The sequence below is a fragment of the Rattus norvegicus genome, chromosome 4 (assembly GCF_036323735.1).
Source record: "Rattus norvegicus strain BN/NHsdMcwi chromosome 4, GRCr8, whole genome shotgun sequence".
Lineage (NCBI taxonomy): Eukaryota > Metazoa > Chordata > Mammalia > Rodentia > Muridae > Rattus > Rattus norvegicus.
In genome coordinates this window covers 176,457,162-176,475,618 of record NC_086022.1, presented here as the reverse complement: position 1 = coordinate 176,475,618, position 18,457 = coordinate 176,457,162, and the positions used below count along the sequence as shown (strand labels likewise).

General features: G+C 39.3%; 1 protein-coding gene across 1 annotated transcript in view; it reads left to right on the top strand.

The window, feature by feature from the left end:
* Positions 1 to 18,457, top strand: part of Slco1a4 (solute carrier organic anion transporter family, member 1a4) — a 54,743-nt gene that overhangs the window by 20,228 nt on the left and 16,058 nt on the right. The window contains 5 exon segments of the mRNA NM_131906.1: positions 2,263 to 2,366; positions 6,128 to 6,274; positions 11,280 to 11,378; positions 12,481 to 12,702; positions 18,060 to 18,224. Coding sequence (NP_571981.1) covers positions 2,263 to 2,366; positions 6,128 to 6,274; positions 11,280 to 11,378; positions 12,481 to 12,702; positions 18,060 to 18,224 — 737 coding nt within the window.

The following is an 18,457-nucleotide window of genomic DNA, read 5'->3' as shown; positions in this document are numbered from 1 at the left end:
CTTGTCTTCTTCTTCTTCTTCTTCTTCTTCTTCTTCTTCTTATTATTATTATTATTATTATTATTATATTCTTATTATTTTGGGGAACATATTATTTTGTCAATAATTTAGTGACTTTTCCTGTGTGACTTTCTCCTTTTGTCATCATTGTCTCTTTTTCAGAAGGATAAGTCAATGTGTGATTGAACATGGACTGGATGATTGTGAGTTTTCTCTGAAACCTGTATAGATAGTTTATATATCTAGGGAGGAATTCTTTGCACTTGTCATAGGGGTAGAAACTTGGTTACCAGCCAGAAAAGAATGGGAAGATCACTTTTTGCACAAGTTTTTAAAACATAATGACTCTCCTTTTTGGCATCTGTGTCCTCAGAGTACCAGCTTGCATCCTCTTGCATCTGTTGGCATTCCACATGGAGAGGTGGAGGAAAAGTCTGAGGACCTAGTTACCCCTTATGTGCAACTTCACTGTCACATTAATTGCTCTGCAGTTAAAAATCTTCATGAACTTTGGATTCCCTGGCCTCCATCCTCTGAGTGCTGGGAATACAGGTGTTTCTCACTATACCTAATTTTACTGATTGCTCCAGATCAAATCCTGGATTGGTGTTTGCCAGACCCCAGTGACAAATTGAGCTATATCTCTATATCTATATCACCTTGTTTTTGAGGTATTGGCCTTCCCTCACTTCATTTTGAAACCCTTTACTGCTCTTTTGTTGCCAATTAGGGGAGTCACTGGACCTCGAAAGCACAACTGAATTTTAAATGGATAATTAACTAAATGAAGGTCATTTGATCTTCTTGGGTGATTTTGAAGGGAACTGAAAGTTTGTGAATGGAATTAAATTTGTTTTTTTTTACTTTCTATTCTATTCAAATCAATGTCAATAAATAGTTGGCTATTCTTGTGTTTCCTCACCTTCTGCTGAAGGTGATAATTCTTTGAAACTGACCTGTCTTCATGGGATCATGAGGAGATAGACACAGGCATGTCTCTACAAATTCACTGACAACCTCTGTTGGCATGTCCAGGCAGTTGTTCTAGGGGAAAGTTATTCTCATTTCTGAGTTATAGTATGTAGCATAGAAGTTATACTGTTGGCAAGTATAGCTCCACACTAATGCTGAAGTCAGCAGCCCATGTTTTCCTCTTGTTTTCTTTCACCTAAGAAATGATGATCCAATGTACTCTCCAATGGAGATAGATGAACACATTTTCCTCTATGTTTACATTCTGTTATTTTCTTTCTTGGACAATGATTCTTGGTGATGTGCTCAAGTTAAATGTCCACATTTTATTGGCACTTTTGGTCCCATGACACTGTTGTCAGGTGATGGATTCTGTCATATCTAGTTATAATATGTAGATTTTTCTTCTGTTGGAGTTATTGAACATATGAAAGGATGATCGTTTGAATTCTCAGAAAAGAAGGATAGGAACATAGCTCAGAGAACCCAGACCATGTTTCTTATTTTGTATTGTTGGTGTCTCTCTAAAGATTTTGTCTTCATTCTACTTTATTGTGTCTCATTTTTTCTTGCTTTTTGTTCATTTATCTCACAACAATTATTTCTAGATAATTGTCATTTAGAAACCACAGAGAAATGACATTAGAGAATCTGAAAGCAATGTCACATAAACAGAGGGACTTGAATGCTAACTATAAATAAGTCTCACTTTTTTTATCAATCCCTTTTGATGATATTTCCTACTTACTTTTATTCATTTGTTTTTGTTTGTTTGCTTGCTTGCCTATTTTATTTCTTTGAGAAAAGTAAAATACATCCCAGGCTGGCCTCAAACTAGGTATATAGCTGAAGTGGCTTTGTGTTTCTGCTTCTGATGTGTTCACCTTTCAAGTGCTTTGGTGGCAGACATGGGCCACCACACCAATTTTGTGCAGCTCTGGAATTTGCATCTAGAGTTACCTGACCAATTTAGTGTTTTAATTATTTATTTGCTCACTTATTTATTTGTATACCTGCATTTATGTACATGTGTGTGTGTATGTGCACACGTGCATGCCCATGAGGGTTCCAAGTACTGAACTGAGATTATTAGGCTTTTGTATCAAGTACTTTATCTACTGTGTCATCTTGCTTGGCCTGCCATAGGATTCATGATTATCAGACTGAATGCTGTGGAAATGTCTTCATTGGCTCTTGACACCCTGTTTTCAGGGAAGAAGGAGTCAGTAATCTGCAAATGCTCTCCTTGTGGTCAACTCCTCACTGTGAATGTTTCCTGTGTCCACACAGATATGAATATGAAACGATTTTACCTACAAGCAACGTGTCCTCAAACAGCTTCTTCTGTGTGGAAAACAGATCCCAGACCTTAAATCCAACACAAGACCCCTCAGGTTGGCTTGTGCTTCTAATTCTTTTGGGTCAGAGACATGAAAACAGAATGCTTTTTTATGAAGGGCTTTAATATGGCACTGGATTTAGTAGAAATGTAGGACAAATGAACAAAATTTATTTCCCTCTTCAGGGAAGGGAGCTGTCTAATAATCTATCATATTCTCCATCCTGAGTCTGAATATACTTATTAAGAATCCTTTGTTCCTTAGGCAACATTGTAGAGTTAATTCCACATGAGAAAATGATTTAGAAGAATGGATTTAGACAAACTCTGAATCTCCGTGACTGGTCTAGTTTGTTTTTCTGTTGCTGTAATAAGACATTGACTAAAAGCAACTCAAAGAGGAGAGTTTATCTAGTTACCAACTATAGTCCACCATGAGGGAAGCCAGTGCAGGAACCTGCAGTTACAGACCAAAGCAGAGACCATTGGGGAATGCTGTATCCTAGCTGGCTTCTCTGTCTTGCTCAGCTACATCTATTCTACAGCTTAGGCCCACGTGCCCAGAGGTAGTGCCACCCACAGTAGTCTATGTCATCTCTCATCACTTAGCCAAGAAATAAAACACATCCTAGACATGCCCACAGGCCAATTCGATGGAGGTAATTCCTCACCTGAGAGTTCTTCTTGGGTGCCTAATTTGAGTCAAGTTGACAAAAAGTTATATATCACAATGATTATACAAATAAGAAATAGAGACAGAAAGCAGCTTATCTGGACCTGTGCTGTGTACCAAGTTTCATTCTTACCCAAGAACTTGCCTTTTAGTCTCCCTTTCCCTCGTTAACAGAGACATTACTGTGCAGTTAAACCAAACGGTGGTGCTTCCTTTATTTCCTCTTGGCCCAGGCCCTGTGATACTGGCTCAAGTACAAGCATATGCTCTATTAGTTATGTTCACGGTGATTAAAATCGAAGGGAAGAACTCAAGGGAGAAAGTCTTTATTTTCTCTGACAGTTTTACAGGGTTTAGCCTGTGGTCACTTGGCCCCATATTTATGGACAGAGAATCATAGTGCATGAGTATTGGCTGATACTGGTCTTTACCTTCTTGGTGGGCAGGAAGAATATAAACAAGATACAGGAAGTGGTGAGATATAATCTCTGTGAACATGCAACTCCCCAGGACCAACTTTCTCCAAATTGGCCCACCTCTAACCTTTCAGTATTGCTCAATGATATAAGTCTCATGATTGCATCAACAATTAGTCCATTGATTATGTCCCAGCCCTAATGGTCTGCTCTGGATAAGCCCTCCCAAATACAGCAAAATTCTGTGTAAATGTACTTCATGTATTACTGCTTCTATTTTACTCTGATAGACACCATGATGAAAGGAACTTATACAAGGATGAGTTCATTCGTGTCGCTAGTTCTAAATCAGAGATTCTCAGCATTCCCTATGCTGCAGCCCTCTAATATAGTCCCTTATGTTGTGTTGACCCCAACCAAAAAATATTTTCTTGCTACTTCATAGCTATAATTTTCCTACTGTTATGAATCATAGTGTAAATATCTGATATTTCTGATGATCTTAGGTCACCCACTTAAGTGACTTAGAGGGATGGGAAGCAATCAGGACAGGGAGGCATGGTAGGAAGAACAGGAATCCAAGGGCTCACATCTCTACTGTGAGCATAGGACAGAGATAGAGCTATCTGGAAGTAGAATGAGGCTGTTAGCTCTTGAAGCCTGTCTCCAGTGGCATTCTTTCTAAACCTCCCCTAACAGCATCATCAACTAGAGACTATGAATTTAACACCAGAGCCTCTGGGCATTTCCACTCAAACCTCCACAGTATTTACACAGAGGGCCTGCTTTGGTTCCAGAACTAACATCAGGTTGCTCACAAGCACCTGGAAGTCTAGTCCTGGGGAATTGGGTGCCCTCTTCTGACCCTCTGGGTATCTGCACACATGTGATTCAAATATACTCATGAAGGTGCACACACTTACTTATCCATTTGACAAAGTGTTTTTAAAGTCACATATGGTAAAGACCCAGCACATTTCCTGAACATTTTGTCTGGAGGTGATTCAGTCCAGAACATCTCCATTTTATGCTGGATTTTAATACCACAGAAATTGCAGTAGTCTCCAAAGCTTGAATGATACTGCCTCAGGAAATCTGTGGAGCTCAAACAAACTTGAGCGTCAAAGAGCAGCCATGTCTGAAGCTCCCAGCCACAGAAACCTTATAAGCTCAGGAATGTGATGAAATGGCGTGTGTTTTTCTAAGTCAGTCCCAGTTCCTGAATAAGGACAGGAAGATTATTTTTATTAACAATGCTTTTGACCTTAACTTGGCTTGTTCCCCAAGTAGCTCTGAATTTATTTTCACCCATTTATTCTAGTCTATGTCTGCCGCATGGCTATTTATTACCTCCTCTATGTTTCATACATCTGACTTCCTCTGAGTCTTTGTGGGGATCTTTTTTCCCAGCATATCTCCTTCCAGAATTTCTACCTTCTACTTCCTGCCTTTGCTTTAACCATCATATTTTTTTTTTTATTTTGCCCAGTCACAGACTGCATTAAACAGCAAGGATGGGCAGGGGCATAACTTCACAGAGGGCATATAAACATTATGCCTACAATGTAAGACAGTAACCTCCACACCACCATTCTCACCTCCTGAACTGACTTTGGAAAATCTTCCCTTTGTCCTTCTTGCATTTCAGTTAAAATTGATATCTCCCCATGTTCAAAGCCCCAGAAAAGCACTTGATTCTTCTAGTGTCTGACACTTGCCTTAGAAGTAAGTTGAGCATCTCCCAGTGACCTCTAGATAGAAATCTTGTTTCTTAAAGATAAGAATCTGAATTCCTAGATATGCAAACTGATTTTACTGTACTAGGAATGAATAACAATCATACTTTATGGCCTAGCTGTGCTTAGGACACGTGCAGGCAATCCCCCTGACCAGTCCACAGGAGCGGATTCATTCTTCTTCAGTTCCCTTAAAACATGATGTCATAGTTTGCTTCTGGAGTGACAGTAGTTTATTTAGCTGAGAATAAACTTGGGAGCTGCATGCAAACCTTCAAAGATTTTTTTCTTTTGCCTTTCAGTTCCCTTTGGCCTAGTTTTTGATACCCAAATGATTTTCTGATACAGAAACTGTTGGAGTACTTTATTGATAATAAATGATGAAATGTATAGAAAAAATAGACATTTACTATTTGCTTCAACATTTAGTTTCTAAAAAGTAATTTATGCTGTAAATAATTTCAAACTTCCACCCTTCTGTCTGCGTTGTGTAAGTACAGCATGAATTTTCAGAGTACACATGCATGTTTGTTTTCCCTTCCTCAAAGTTGTAGAGGGATTGAATGAGGCAACACACTTACTAAGTAACTGGGTCCTCTGATTGATGTAAAACTGAGTCCATATAGCTGAGGGAGAGTCCTAGTTTATAGTGTTTGTTTATTTCTTTGGTGTATAGTCTTATGATCAATGTGTTGCCACTAAAATCTTAGTGGGGAAGAGGTATTTATCTGTAGTTATCTCTCTTACCCAAGTGGGAATTGGCTCCAGTCTAGCACTTGTACTCCATTGCTGAGTATTCTTTCTGAGTACACAGTAAAGGTGACTCACTGATTTAGAGCCAGAATAGTAATGTAAATCGTTATGGTTATCATGAGCTTAGGACTGAAAGAAGGCTTTCAGAAAAATTTTAATTCTTTTGTAACACTTTCAGTTTCTTCCAATAAGTCTTGACTGTCAAATACTCATGCAGTTTTCTCTTATTTTAATGCAGAGTGTGTGAAAGAAATGAAATCATTAATGTGGATATATGTACTGGTAGGAAACATAATACGTGGAATTGGTGAAACTCCCATCATGCCCTTGGGTATTTCCTACATTGAAGACTTTGCCAAATCTGAAAACTCTCCTTTATACATTGGTAAGTTTGAAAATCATTCTTAGTATCATTTCTTGGATAGCAAGTTCTTGGAATGTAGGAATTGATAATCGATTTGGGTGGTTTCCAGGGTATGGGCAGAGTCCTACCACTCTGTAGGTAATAAGATTGTGGGGTTGACCAGTAGCTCCAGACAAGGCCTTCATCCAGCTGCTTCTCGCTGTTGGAGAGTCCTCTGATCTGCTGAACCTACAGTCCTCTAATCCCACCACACTGTCTCTGAACTATTAACGGATTCTCCAACATTTCCTGGAAAATAGATTCAATTGTTTGTTTTTTTCTATTTTGCTGCTTTTAGTTTTTCATCTATAAGTTATTGCAGTTTCATTATTGGCCATTTTGTGTCTGTAGTATTTTAAAATATAGTTCATTTTCTACTCTCTCTGTACATACATGTGTGTATGTGTGTGCCTGTTTGTGCATATGTGTGTGTGTGTGTGTGTGTGTGTGTGTGTGTGTGTGTGTGTGCATGTTATGCACATACAAGCCAGTGTGGTAGTCAGAAACCAGCTTTTTTGTAGGAGTTAGTCCAGGGATCAAACTGTTGTTTTGGGGTCATGTTTGGCAGGCAAGTGCCTTTACTTGCTGAATCATCTGACTTCCTGCTGTGTTTCCTCTTGTCATGTTCTCTTGCAGAGGAAGGCTTACCAAACACTGTTAATAATGTCTTGTCTATCATGTTCACCATACCCACTGGTTCCTTACTTACCAGCTGATCTTTTACTACTCCAGGCTCTACACCATGATCTCCATGATGCTAATGACACAGTTTCCTTCCTTGTAACCCCTCAGCCCAGAAGGGTTTCTTCATTTCTTTATCTAATATCCACGTTCATTCTCTTGATTGTATTCCTTTTAAATTATCTTAAAAAGAAAAAACTGTATGCATCTCTTAGGCAAGAGCAAATTTACTATCCATTTCCTTGAATTGTCTGCTAGTTGATTTGAGTTTACTATGAATAATTTGCTTATGTTCTTAAGTAAATCCATCTGTACTTGATTATAAACCCAGAGCTTTGTATACAGGGTTTTCTTAATTAGTTATTCTATTTATTTACATTTCAAATGCTATCTCTATTTCCAGTTTACCATCCCCAATCCCCTATTCCATCTCCCCTCACCCATGCTTCTGTGAGGATGCTCCCCCACTCACCCACCTACCCACTTCTGCCTCACAACCCTAGCATTTCCCTATGTTGGGGCATCTAGCCTTCATAGGACCAAGGGTCTCTCCTTCCCTTGATGCCCAACAAGGCTCATTCTCTGCTACATATGCAGCTGGAGCCATCAGTCACTCCATTTTTACTTTTTGGTTGGTGTTTTAGTCCCTGAGATGTTTGGGGGGATCTGGTTAGTGATATTGCTGTTCTTCCTATGGGGTTGCAAACCCCTTCAGTTCCATTGCTCCTTTCTCTAACTCCTCCATTGGGGACACTGTGCTCAGTCCAACAGTTGACTGGAAGCATCCACATCTGTATTGGTCAAGCTTTGGCAGAGCCTCTCAAGAGACGGCTATAGCAGGCTCCTGTCAGCAGGCTTCCTGGCATTAGCAATGGTATTTGGGTTTGATGTCTGCATATGGGATGGATCGCCACGTAGGGCAGTTTTTGGATGGCCTTTCCTTTAGCCTCTGTTCTCTTTGACCTTGTATTACCTGTCAACAGGAGCGATTCTAGGTTAATATTTTTGAGATGGGTGGGTAGCCCCAACCCTCAACCAGGGGCTGTGTTTCACCTCTGGATATGGTCTCTACAGGTTCTCTCTCTCCTTTGTTGCAAATTTCAGCTAATGTCATCCCCATTAGGTCCTGGGAGCTTCTTGCTTTCCTGGCATCTGGAACTTGTAGACACATCACTTAGAAAAGAAAGAGTGGAAGAGATGACAGAAATAGGCTGAGTGTTAATTGAGATGAATTAAATTAAAAAATAACTTTTGTCACATTTTAGAGACTTATTAATTTGACAATAAAATTTTCCAGTGTTAATCTAGTCATTCTCTTTACATCCCTCCACAGACATCTAAAAAATAAAATACAAGTACTATCCTACAATAAATTGTTATATTATGGATCTCTTTATAAAAACTCCAGAGACAAATTATATACAAAAATATATAAAATATAATAATATAATTTACATATCTTATGTTTAATACAAAAATATTTAAGTTTCCTAAATAATAAGTATATTATTATATAAATATTATGTATATGCATATATAATTAAATAACTGTAAATAAATAACAAATTAGAAATATAGTTTTGTATATGGCTTTGTAACTGAAGAGATATTATAGCCAAATGTAAAAACTGAAAGTTATTGATGTTGACAATATGTGAAACAAGAAGAGATCAGGTTGCCTTGGAAAGGCACATATGTACTGAGAATCCCTAGGTCCACATACTTGGAGATATTTCTACTTATGTGTGGAGTGAGAGGAGGAAACTTCAACAAGGAGTATCCATGGGAACATAGTAAATGATAAATACACAGTTTAATGAAGGAGGAAACAGACAGAACAGGAGTTGGCCAACAATATCAAGCAAGTTAGGATAAAAGTCAAAAGTGTACAGGAGCCAAAATGGCTGAGGCATACAGTTCCTGCCACAGACTAGACAAAAATCAAAGCAAATCTTCCCAGCAATCCCTGACTCTGGTAACCAGCACAAAGCCACAGCTGATACCTGCAGCGGTTAGGAGGGTTCAGTGCATGAATGAGAGATGCCCTCAACAAGCTCGTGCCCTCTCTCCACTTCAGTGTCAGCCCTGTAGCCTCCATGAAGGAGCCTGTATATTGGATTTTTAGTCCAAGCCAGAGTGCTGCTGTGCTGCAAGGAGTCTGCAACCTGCAGAGCTTGCAGTGTTTTCAGAACAACTTGAAAAGTAAGGTCTAGAAGGAAGATGCTTTTAAACCTTTTTCCCCTATCGCTATCCTCTCAACTCCACAAAAAGAAGCAGTCTAGACTGGAATCCAGTAAGAGGAAGTCTTAAAAATTGTGATAGGGATTCAGAAGTGTAGCTCTCCAGGGTTAATGGCTGCTAGCAGGGGTGTGGGTGAAGAAGGTTCTTGTTTAAAGTGCTGGACACTGGGAGTTTGGCCATATCCCCGTGAGTAAATGGATTGGATTTGGATTTTCCTCTTCTTTTTCTTCCCATTTGTGGGAGAATATGAGAGGAAGATGGACCTGAGAAGACTGAGAAGTAAATGTTAGTGAAGTTCATTATGTAAAACTCTCAAATAATCAATAAAATAACGACAGTAGTGGACAAAGTGATCCATGTGATACCAAGAAAGAATCTTATAATCAAGTAGCATCTGAGTAGAATGAGAGGTAGGCAGTGTAGGGCAGGAAATGTTGAAGATCTTGTGAGAATCTTTTCATATGAAGCATCAAACAGAAGGAAGTGTTTGAGAGAACATAGCAGACAGAAAGGTTTGGTATTGAGAAGTCAAAACCCATAGAACCACAGAGAAGGAGAGAAAGGTAGAATCTAAAGTGAAGAGAAGGAAGTTGACATTGTTCAAATATGGATTTTCTGTGGGTAGGGATGGCTCAGGAGAGATTCTAAACTACAGATATATTGGGAGATAGTAGACATAGTTTCAAAGAAGGCAGGTGTGGTTGGAAAGGACCAAGGAAGTGAAAATAACTATGAGATAAGAAAGGTGACCAGGATAAGATCAAAGAGAAGTGGTGTTATGAGGGCACATTCTTTCTATGGAAGGAAGCTTCCAGAGTGGAGCTTTGATGAAGCTGCAGTACAAGGTGTTCATTACAACACACAGTGCTCTATAAACAGGGTTAGTTTAATTTCTGTCACTGTGAGAAAGTGCGCCTTTGGAGATAAAGGATTCCATTTCAAGAAAAGGGTTAAATTCTGTTTAGGATTTTATCACAACAGGGAAGTCAGAGTAGCAGGAGTTGGAAACTACTGGTCACACCCACAAAAGCAGAGAGGGTGAACGTATGCATTTTATGCTTTTGCTTACATGGTTGTGCTCAACTGATTTGTCACTCTTATACAGTTCAGAATCTTCCTGGGGAATGGTACTGCCCACAGTGGACTGGGTCTTCCCATATTAACTGAATTAAGACAATCTTCTACTCCCATGTCCACAGGTAAACACAATGTAGGCAATGCTTTATTAAGACCCTCCTCCCAGATTATTCTGTGTTGTATCAAGTTGACAATAGAAGTCAGCCATCACAGAAACCCTCTGAAAACATGGCTATGGAAGTATCAAAGGGCCTTACTCACATCATGGCTTTGATGGGACTGTCTGTGATAGTACAGTCTTGTTGTTATCTCAGAGTAGAAGAGGATTTGAATGGTGGTTTTTAAATAATGAGACTTTTGTAATAATAAATCAGAGTTAGTGGCTTATAAACAGAAAGAATTCATTTGGCTCACATCCTTGGAAGTTTTGGTCTCTGTTGCTGGACAGTATAGTTTGGTGTCCTGTCATGAGACACCTCATTATGGTGGAAATATTGGTGGAGTCAAACCATTCATTTTATGACTGGAAAGTAATACAGAATCAGGAAGGTGTTGTGACCCTACTCCAGATGACTGGAAGCCCCACTACTATGCCCTGAATGAGAAGACATCCAGCAGATTCCAGTGGTGGCCCCCTACCAGAAACAATTCTGTAAGTGGAGGTTCTAGAAAACATCCCATATTAAAGCAATGGGAACTCCTTTCTCAATATTTATAGAAAACTAGCACATTTACAGATAACATACACATGTACATGTGGCATTTATGAACAGGTAACATAGACATATGTTGACTATGTAAAAAAATGTAAGCTAGTGAAGTGTGTGGCTCAGTAAGAGTTCTTTACTAGAATCCTACATTTGATACCCAGCTCTGCGAAGTAAGGAAAATAAATCTAAGATTAAATTTTTTTCAGTCTCAACCCTTTTATTTTTAAAAACAAATCCTTTGTGTATTTGTGTAACTTCCTATCTTTGTTTTCTTCCAGGGATTTTAGAAACAGGAATGACCATTGGCCCTTTGATTGGACTTCTGTTGGCTTCTTCCTGTGCAAACATTTATGTAGACATTGAGTCTGTGAATACAGGTAACACAATGCATTTTATTTATACAGCCCAGTCCCAGAGTGTGGGAGAATGCTTGGGAATACTATACCACTGCCTCCTCCTTTGATCCTGTTGGGTAGGTTATCACATTTGAGATGATAGACCTAAAGGAACAGAGGAAAAGATAAAATGTCACCTTCTGATTCCAAGTCCACCATTCTTCAATGTTTCAGCCCCATGTTTGATTTCAAACAATTACCCATAAAGGTTTATTTCTCAATGAGGCTGTCACAGTGGATAAAGAAACAAATCTTTCTGTTATTTGGTAAACACTGATTTACAAAGATTTCATGTGACAGAAATACTTATGTATTGCTGTTAAAATATATCACCATATATTGCCTGATAAAATTAATTTTCTGAATAAATACACAAACCATAAAAAGTAATTGGATACCATGTATTTTATTCTCTCTCCTCTCTCTCTCTCTCTCTCTCTCTCTCTCTCTCTCTCTCTCTCTCTCTCTCTCTCTCTCCCCCTCCCCGTGTGCATGTGTGTGTGTGTGTGTGTGTGTGTGTGTGTGTGTGTCTGCTGTGTCAGAAGAGGGTATCTAATCTCCTGATATCAGAGTTACAGACAGTGGTGAATTTCCATATGGGTGCCAGGAATAGAACTCAGGACTTCCGCAAGATCAACACTAACTCTTAGCCACTGAACTGTTTCTTCTACCCCTCTCCCTCACCCACTGTGGTGTTTTGAGAAATGGCTATATCAGGTTGAAGCTAATTCCTTAAATATGTCTCGAATCCTGTTTCTCTCTTTTTGAAATTTAGTTTTAACTGTTATGCCACAAAGGACCTTAGATCCTTTTCTTCTCACTTGATTTTAATTTCACCCAATTGATCAAACTCATACACTCTTTCTAAAGATCACAGTGAAATGGCAGATGCTAGAAATCCCAGGATTTAAGAGGTAGAAGAAAAGAATCTCAAAGTCAAATCCCGAAGAATATCAAGAACAAATTGTGAATTGATTACAAATTATATACAAATTTATGCTTTATGGAATTATGATGACTAATAATTTTCTACAGTCTACACAGGAAAGACTGAAGCTAACGCAGTATCTGTATTTCTTCACAGATGACCTGACCATAACTCCCACAGATACACGCTGGGTCGGAGCTTGGTGGATCGGCTTTTTGGTCTGTGCAGGAGTGAATATCCTGACCAGCTTTCCCTTTTTCTTTTTTCCCAAAACACTTCCAAAGGAAGGATTACAGGAGAATGTGGATGGAACTGAAAATGCCAAAGAGAAGAAACACAGAAAAAAGGCCAAGGAAGAAAAACGAGGAATCACTAAAGGCAATGATGGAAACTAAACTCTGTTTGGTTTAGCTGTGTCTGGGATCAGTGGGCACTTGACTCTTGTGCTGAGTTGAGACAGTTTGTCACTAGTCATCACTACTCAGCTGTGTTAGATGTCTTCCACAGTCACCACTTGGAAACAACTGACACGATAGGGAACCTGACTTACATTACTTATATTAGACTTATGAAAAATTCAAGTCAGTCTGAACATTCAATGAGAAAATGTATTTTACCATCTGTTTTGAAATTGCAGAATGTTAGACTAAGTTGAGAAAAACACAAAAACAGAAATGAGCAGAAATCCAAGCCACAGATAGTGGTAGAGGAAAACCTGTTTGATAAAGAAAATTATAGTTTAGTTGTGAGCATTCTTGAAGTCAAGGCTGAAGGAGAAAACAGGATAGGTGACATAATCCTTTATGTTTGGAAGTGTGTGATAGTTTAAAGGAGAATTGTTCTCTTAGAACAGACTGTTTTAAGACAAGCAGGAATGTTGCTAATCAACAATGCAGAGTAGAGATGCTCCTGTGAGAAGCTACAATAGGGCTTCATGCATAAGGGGTGCGGCTTGGGCTCTGGAATTCTGAGAGTGTATCATTGGAAGTTAGGAAGGGCCAGCCAGTGCTCTACCTATCAAATGAGGGTAAGAGTGGATTATATTCCTGGGTTTCTGTTTCGTTCTGGCACAGACTACTGTGGTGGGTACCTTATTGATGATACTGCTCTTTTCTATTACTTATAACCTCCAACACTGTCGTGCTCTGAATAGCCTTAAACACTAGGGCTGAGGAGCCAGTGACACTTGGAGTTAGTGTAGAGGTGTGAATGTTCTTAGGATTAGAGCCATGTTAAAGATTCTCCAGAAAGGGCAAATACTGACTGTTTTTGTGCAACTTTGTGGTCTGCCAGAACAATCGCATTTTCAAAACAAGGAAAGTGTTTAGCAGAGAATAGGACATACAGAAAGTTACTGTGAACTGTGGAGACTCGTTCAGGAGGTCAGGGATGTCAACAAACATGAATGAGTTCCAGAGCTCCCAGGAATACAAACTGCAACCAGCTCACTCATAAAGATGGCTTTTGCCACTAGAGTCCATTTCTTTTCATTAAACTGCTCTGCCTCTGCTTCGAAATGGTATCTTCCTGATAATTTTCTCTCAATGAATTCTGGGCAATTTATGAAGGATAGTGTAAAATTAGAAAATCAAGACAGAGACATGAAGGCATGAGAAGGAAAGAGGCTGTTTGCTGTGAATTTCAGCCAAATCCTCTCCAGTGAGATCCAATCCATTTCCTAGAAACAGGTGCTACAAATTTGACTCTCACTTCTTAAACAAGGGAACAGTCTTGGCTTAGTCACTTGGAAAGTGCTTGGTAATGCACCAACGAGTCAGCATTCCTCATAGAGAGACCTTCATGTTGAGATGTTTAAAATATCATTACTGCTTCTTTTTTCATTAATATATATGTTTATTCACTTCACTTCCTAACCACAGCCCCCTCCTCGTGGTCCCCCTCTCATGGTCCTTGCCTCTATTCCCCTTCCCTTTCATCTCTGAGAATGGGGAGGCATCTCATGTCACTGCAGGACTAGACATATATCCTCTGCCACTGAGGTGAGACAATACAACCAAGTTAAGGGAATAGGATCCACAGGTAGGCAACAGAATCCATTTAAGCCTCCATTCCAGTTGTTGGCAATGCCCATGAAGACCAGGGTACAGATCTGCTACATTTGTGCAGGTATCCTAGGTCCAGCCCTTGTGTGCTCTTTGGTTGATGATTTGATGATTTAGTCTCTAGAAGTGCCCCAAGGGTCAAGGCTAATTGAATCTGTTGCTATTTTGTGGAGTCCCTACCACCTCAGGTCCTTCAAACTTTCCCCGCTCTCTTCTGTAAGACTCCCTGAGTTCAGTCTAATGTTTAGTTGAAGGTTTCTGCAGGGGTTCAGTCAGCTGCTATATGGATCCTCTCAGAGGACAGTTATGATGGGCTCTTATGGACAAGCATAACGGATTATTTTAATAGTGTTAGGGATTGATGCTTGCCCACAGGATGGTTCTTAAGGTGGACAAGCCATTCATTGGCCATTCCTTCAAATCTCTGCTCCTTCTTTGTCCCTGCAGTGCTTGAAGGCAGGACAAATTTTGGATCACAAGGTTTCATGGGTGGGTGGGTATTGTTATTCCTCCAGTGGGGGTCCTGCCTGGCTACAGGAAGTGGCCACTCAGGTTCCCTATTCCAGCTGCTAGGACTCTCAGGTGGAGTCATCCTCATAAGCTTTCTGGAGTCTTCTCTATCCCAGGCTTCTAGCAAGTCCTTGAGATACCTCCCTTCCCCCCACTACTACCTTTTTCAGTTCACTTACCTTGTTCTCTCTCCCCAGCTCTTCCTGTACCTGATGCCCCCTTCTAGTCCCCTTCAGACCCCCCTCTCCCATCATTTCCCCTCCATCCATACACCTCCAATGACAATTTAATTTTTCCCTTCTGAGGGAGATTCAAGCTTCCCCTCCTGGATACTCATTATTAGCTTGTTTGAATCTGAGGATAGTATCTGGATTTATGGAAAATATCAACTTATAAGAGAGTACATAGCATGCATCTCCTTTGATTCTGAGTTACTTCACTCAGAATATTTTCTAGTTCTATCCATTCGACTGCAAATTTTTATGGTGCTCTTGTTTTTAATAGTTGAGCAGTATTCCATTGTATAAATGAACCACATTTTCTTTATCCGTTCCTTGGCTGAGGGGCATCTGGGTTTGTTCCAGTTTCTGGCTATTGCTGATAAAGCTGCTATGAATATAATAGAGAACGGATCTTTGTGGTATGGTGGGAGCGTCTTAGTATATGGTCAAGAGCGGTATTGCTGGGTCTTCAGGTAAGACTAGTCATGATTGATTTGCAGAGTGGTTGTACAAGTTTGCCTTGTTCCCCCTGCTCCACATCCTCTCCAGCTTATGCTGTCAATTGAAGTTGTTTGGTTTTTGTTGTTTTGTTTTTGTTTTTGTTTTTACTTATTTTATGTATGTTAGTACACTGTTGATATCTTCAGACACACCAGAAGTGGTCATTGGATTCCATTATACATGGTTGTGCGCCATCTTGTGGTTGCTGGGAATTGAACTCAGGACCTCTGGAAGAGCAGTCAGAGTGCTTTATCTTTCCAGCACTGTCTCTTGGGGTTTCAAACTTAGCCATTCTGATGGGTGTAAAGTGGAATCTTAGAGTCATATTAATTTGTATTTCTCTTCTGACTAATGATGTTAAATGCTTCTTGGCCATTCAAGATTTCTCTGCTGAGAATTGTCTGTTTAACTCTGTACCCCGTGTTTAGTTGGATTATGTGGCTTTATTGGTATCTAATTTCTTGAGTTATTTACATACTTTGGATATTAGTCCTCAGTAGGAGGTAGGGTTGGTGAAGATCTCTTCCCAATCTTTAGGTTGCTACTTTGTCCTATGGATAGTGTTTTTTGCTTTACAGCATCTTATTGTTCTTATTGCCTGAGCTTTTGGCGTTCTGGACAGGAAGTTGTCTCCTGTACAAATGCATTCAAGGCTGTTTCCCGCTTTTTGTTCCCTTAGATTTACTGTGCCTGCTTTTACACTGATTCCTTTGATCTACTTAGCCTTAAGGTTTGGGCAATGTGATAAATATGGATCTACTGCAGACATTCAGTTAAAATAGACCCATGTGTTGATAATGTTTTCTGTTTTTGTCTTTTTCCCCATTGTATGGTTTTGACTTCTTTGTTAAATATCCAGTGTCCATAAATGTTTGGGTTCATTTCTGGGTGTTTGTTTTGATATAATTGATCAACCTATCTGTTTCTATGCCAATACCGTGCAGTTTTACTAATAATTATCTGTATGACAGCTTGAAGTCAGGAATGGTGGTAACTTCTGAAATTCTTTTATTGTTTAGTAGAATTCTGTGCTAAAACTATCTGGCCTTGGGATTTTTCTTTTCAGTTGGGAGACTGCTAATGGCTGTTTCTATTTCCTTCGAGGATATAGGACTGTTTAAATAGTTTACCTGATCTTGATGTAACTTCGGTAAGTGGAATCCATCGAGAAAATCATGTGCTCCATTTACATCCTCCAAGTTTGTGGAGTATAATCTTAAGTAAGACTTAATAATTCCTTGGATTTCCCTGGTGTCATTATGACCACTTTTCATTTCTGATTTTATTAATTTGGATATTGTCTCTCTACCTCTTATTCAGTTTGAATAAGGGTTTATCGTGTTGATCTTCTCAAGGGACCAGCTCTTGGTTTTGATGAATCTTTTTTTTTTTTCCTGGAGCTGAGGACCGAACCCAGGGCCTTGCACTTGCTAGGCAAGTGCTCTACCACTGAGCTAAATCCCCAACCCCTGGGTGAATCTTTGAATTGTTTTCTTTGTTTCTATTTTATTGATTTCAGCCTTGAGTTTGGTTATTTCTGGCTGTTTGATCCTCTTGTGTTTTTGTTTCTTTTGTTCTACAGCTTTCAGGTGTGCCGTTAATATGCTAGTATGAGAGCATTCCGATTTCTTTAGGAAAGCACTTAGTGTTATAAACTTTTCTCTTAGCACTGCTTTTGTTGTGTCCCATAAGTTTGGGTATATTGTGCCTACATTTTCATTGAATTATAGAAAGCCTCTAATTTCTTTATTTATTTCTTCCCTGACCCAGTGGTCATTGAATATAGAGTTGTTCAGTTATCATGGGTTTGTGGGCTTTCTGTTGTTTCAGTTTTTGTTAATGTCAAGGTTTAATGCATGGCGATCTGATAATATGCAAAGATTTATTTTAATTTTCTTGTATCTGTTGAGGCTCACTTTGTGATCAAGTATATGGTTAGTTTGGAGGGAGGCTCTGCGAGGTGCTGATAAAGCTTCTAATGCATGTACTGCTGCAAAGCACTGGAGAGATGATGATGTTGTCTGGGCTGTAGCATAATTTCCAGAACCTTTCTAAGCTCTTAGTTTATACATTCTGGCATAAAGTACTGATAGTATTACATTCTGAACTAAAACTTCATCAAATCGAGTCTCAGGCAGATTCCAAAGAACAGACTAGCCAGCTCTAGTGAACACAGGATATTAAATGAAAGAGTATGACCACAGAAGCAATCGTATCTCCTTATAGTTATGTTTGATTGTGCAGTTGTGATCTGGTTCTTGTATAGCCAGTTGTCTCATTACCTTCCAGATGTGACTTAAACAATGTTTAGCCTAATAGGAGTAAAGATTGATCAAATGCATTTTTGTCACCACACAGAATCTGTGAGAAAATTTTAGGAGAATTGGATACAAAATACCAGGCTAAGTTATCTTGGTAACTCGACACTCTCTTATTTCAGATTTCTTTGTGTTCATGAAGAGCCTCTCCTGCAATCCAATTTACATGCTTTTCATCCTTATAAGTGTTCTCCAGTTCAATGCATTTATCAATTCATTTACCTTCATGCCTAAGTATCTGGAACAGCAATATGGAAAATCCACTGCTGAGGTAGTCTTCCTTATGGGTATGTAGTTTTGTTATTTCTTTAGTAGCATCCCCCTTCCCATATGTACATTCTCTTAGTTTTACTGCTGTGATGAGACGCCATGTCCTAAGCAACTCTTAAAAGGCATACATTTAGTTAGAGCTGGCTGACAATTTCAGACACGTAGTCCATTTTCATCATGTCAGGAAACATGGCAGCATCCCAATAGATGCGATGCTAGAGAAGGAGCTGAGAGTTCTGCATGTCCATCT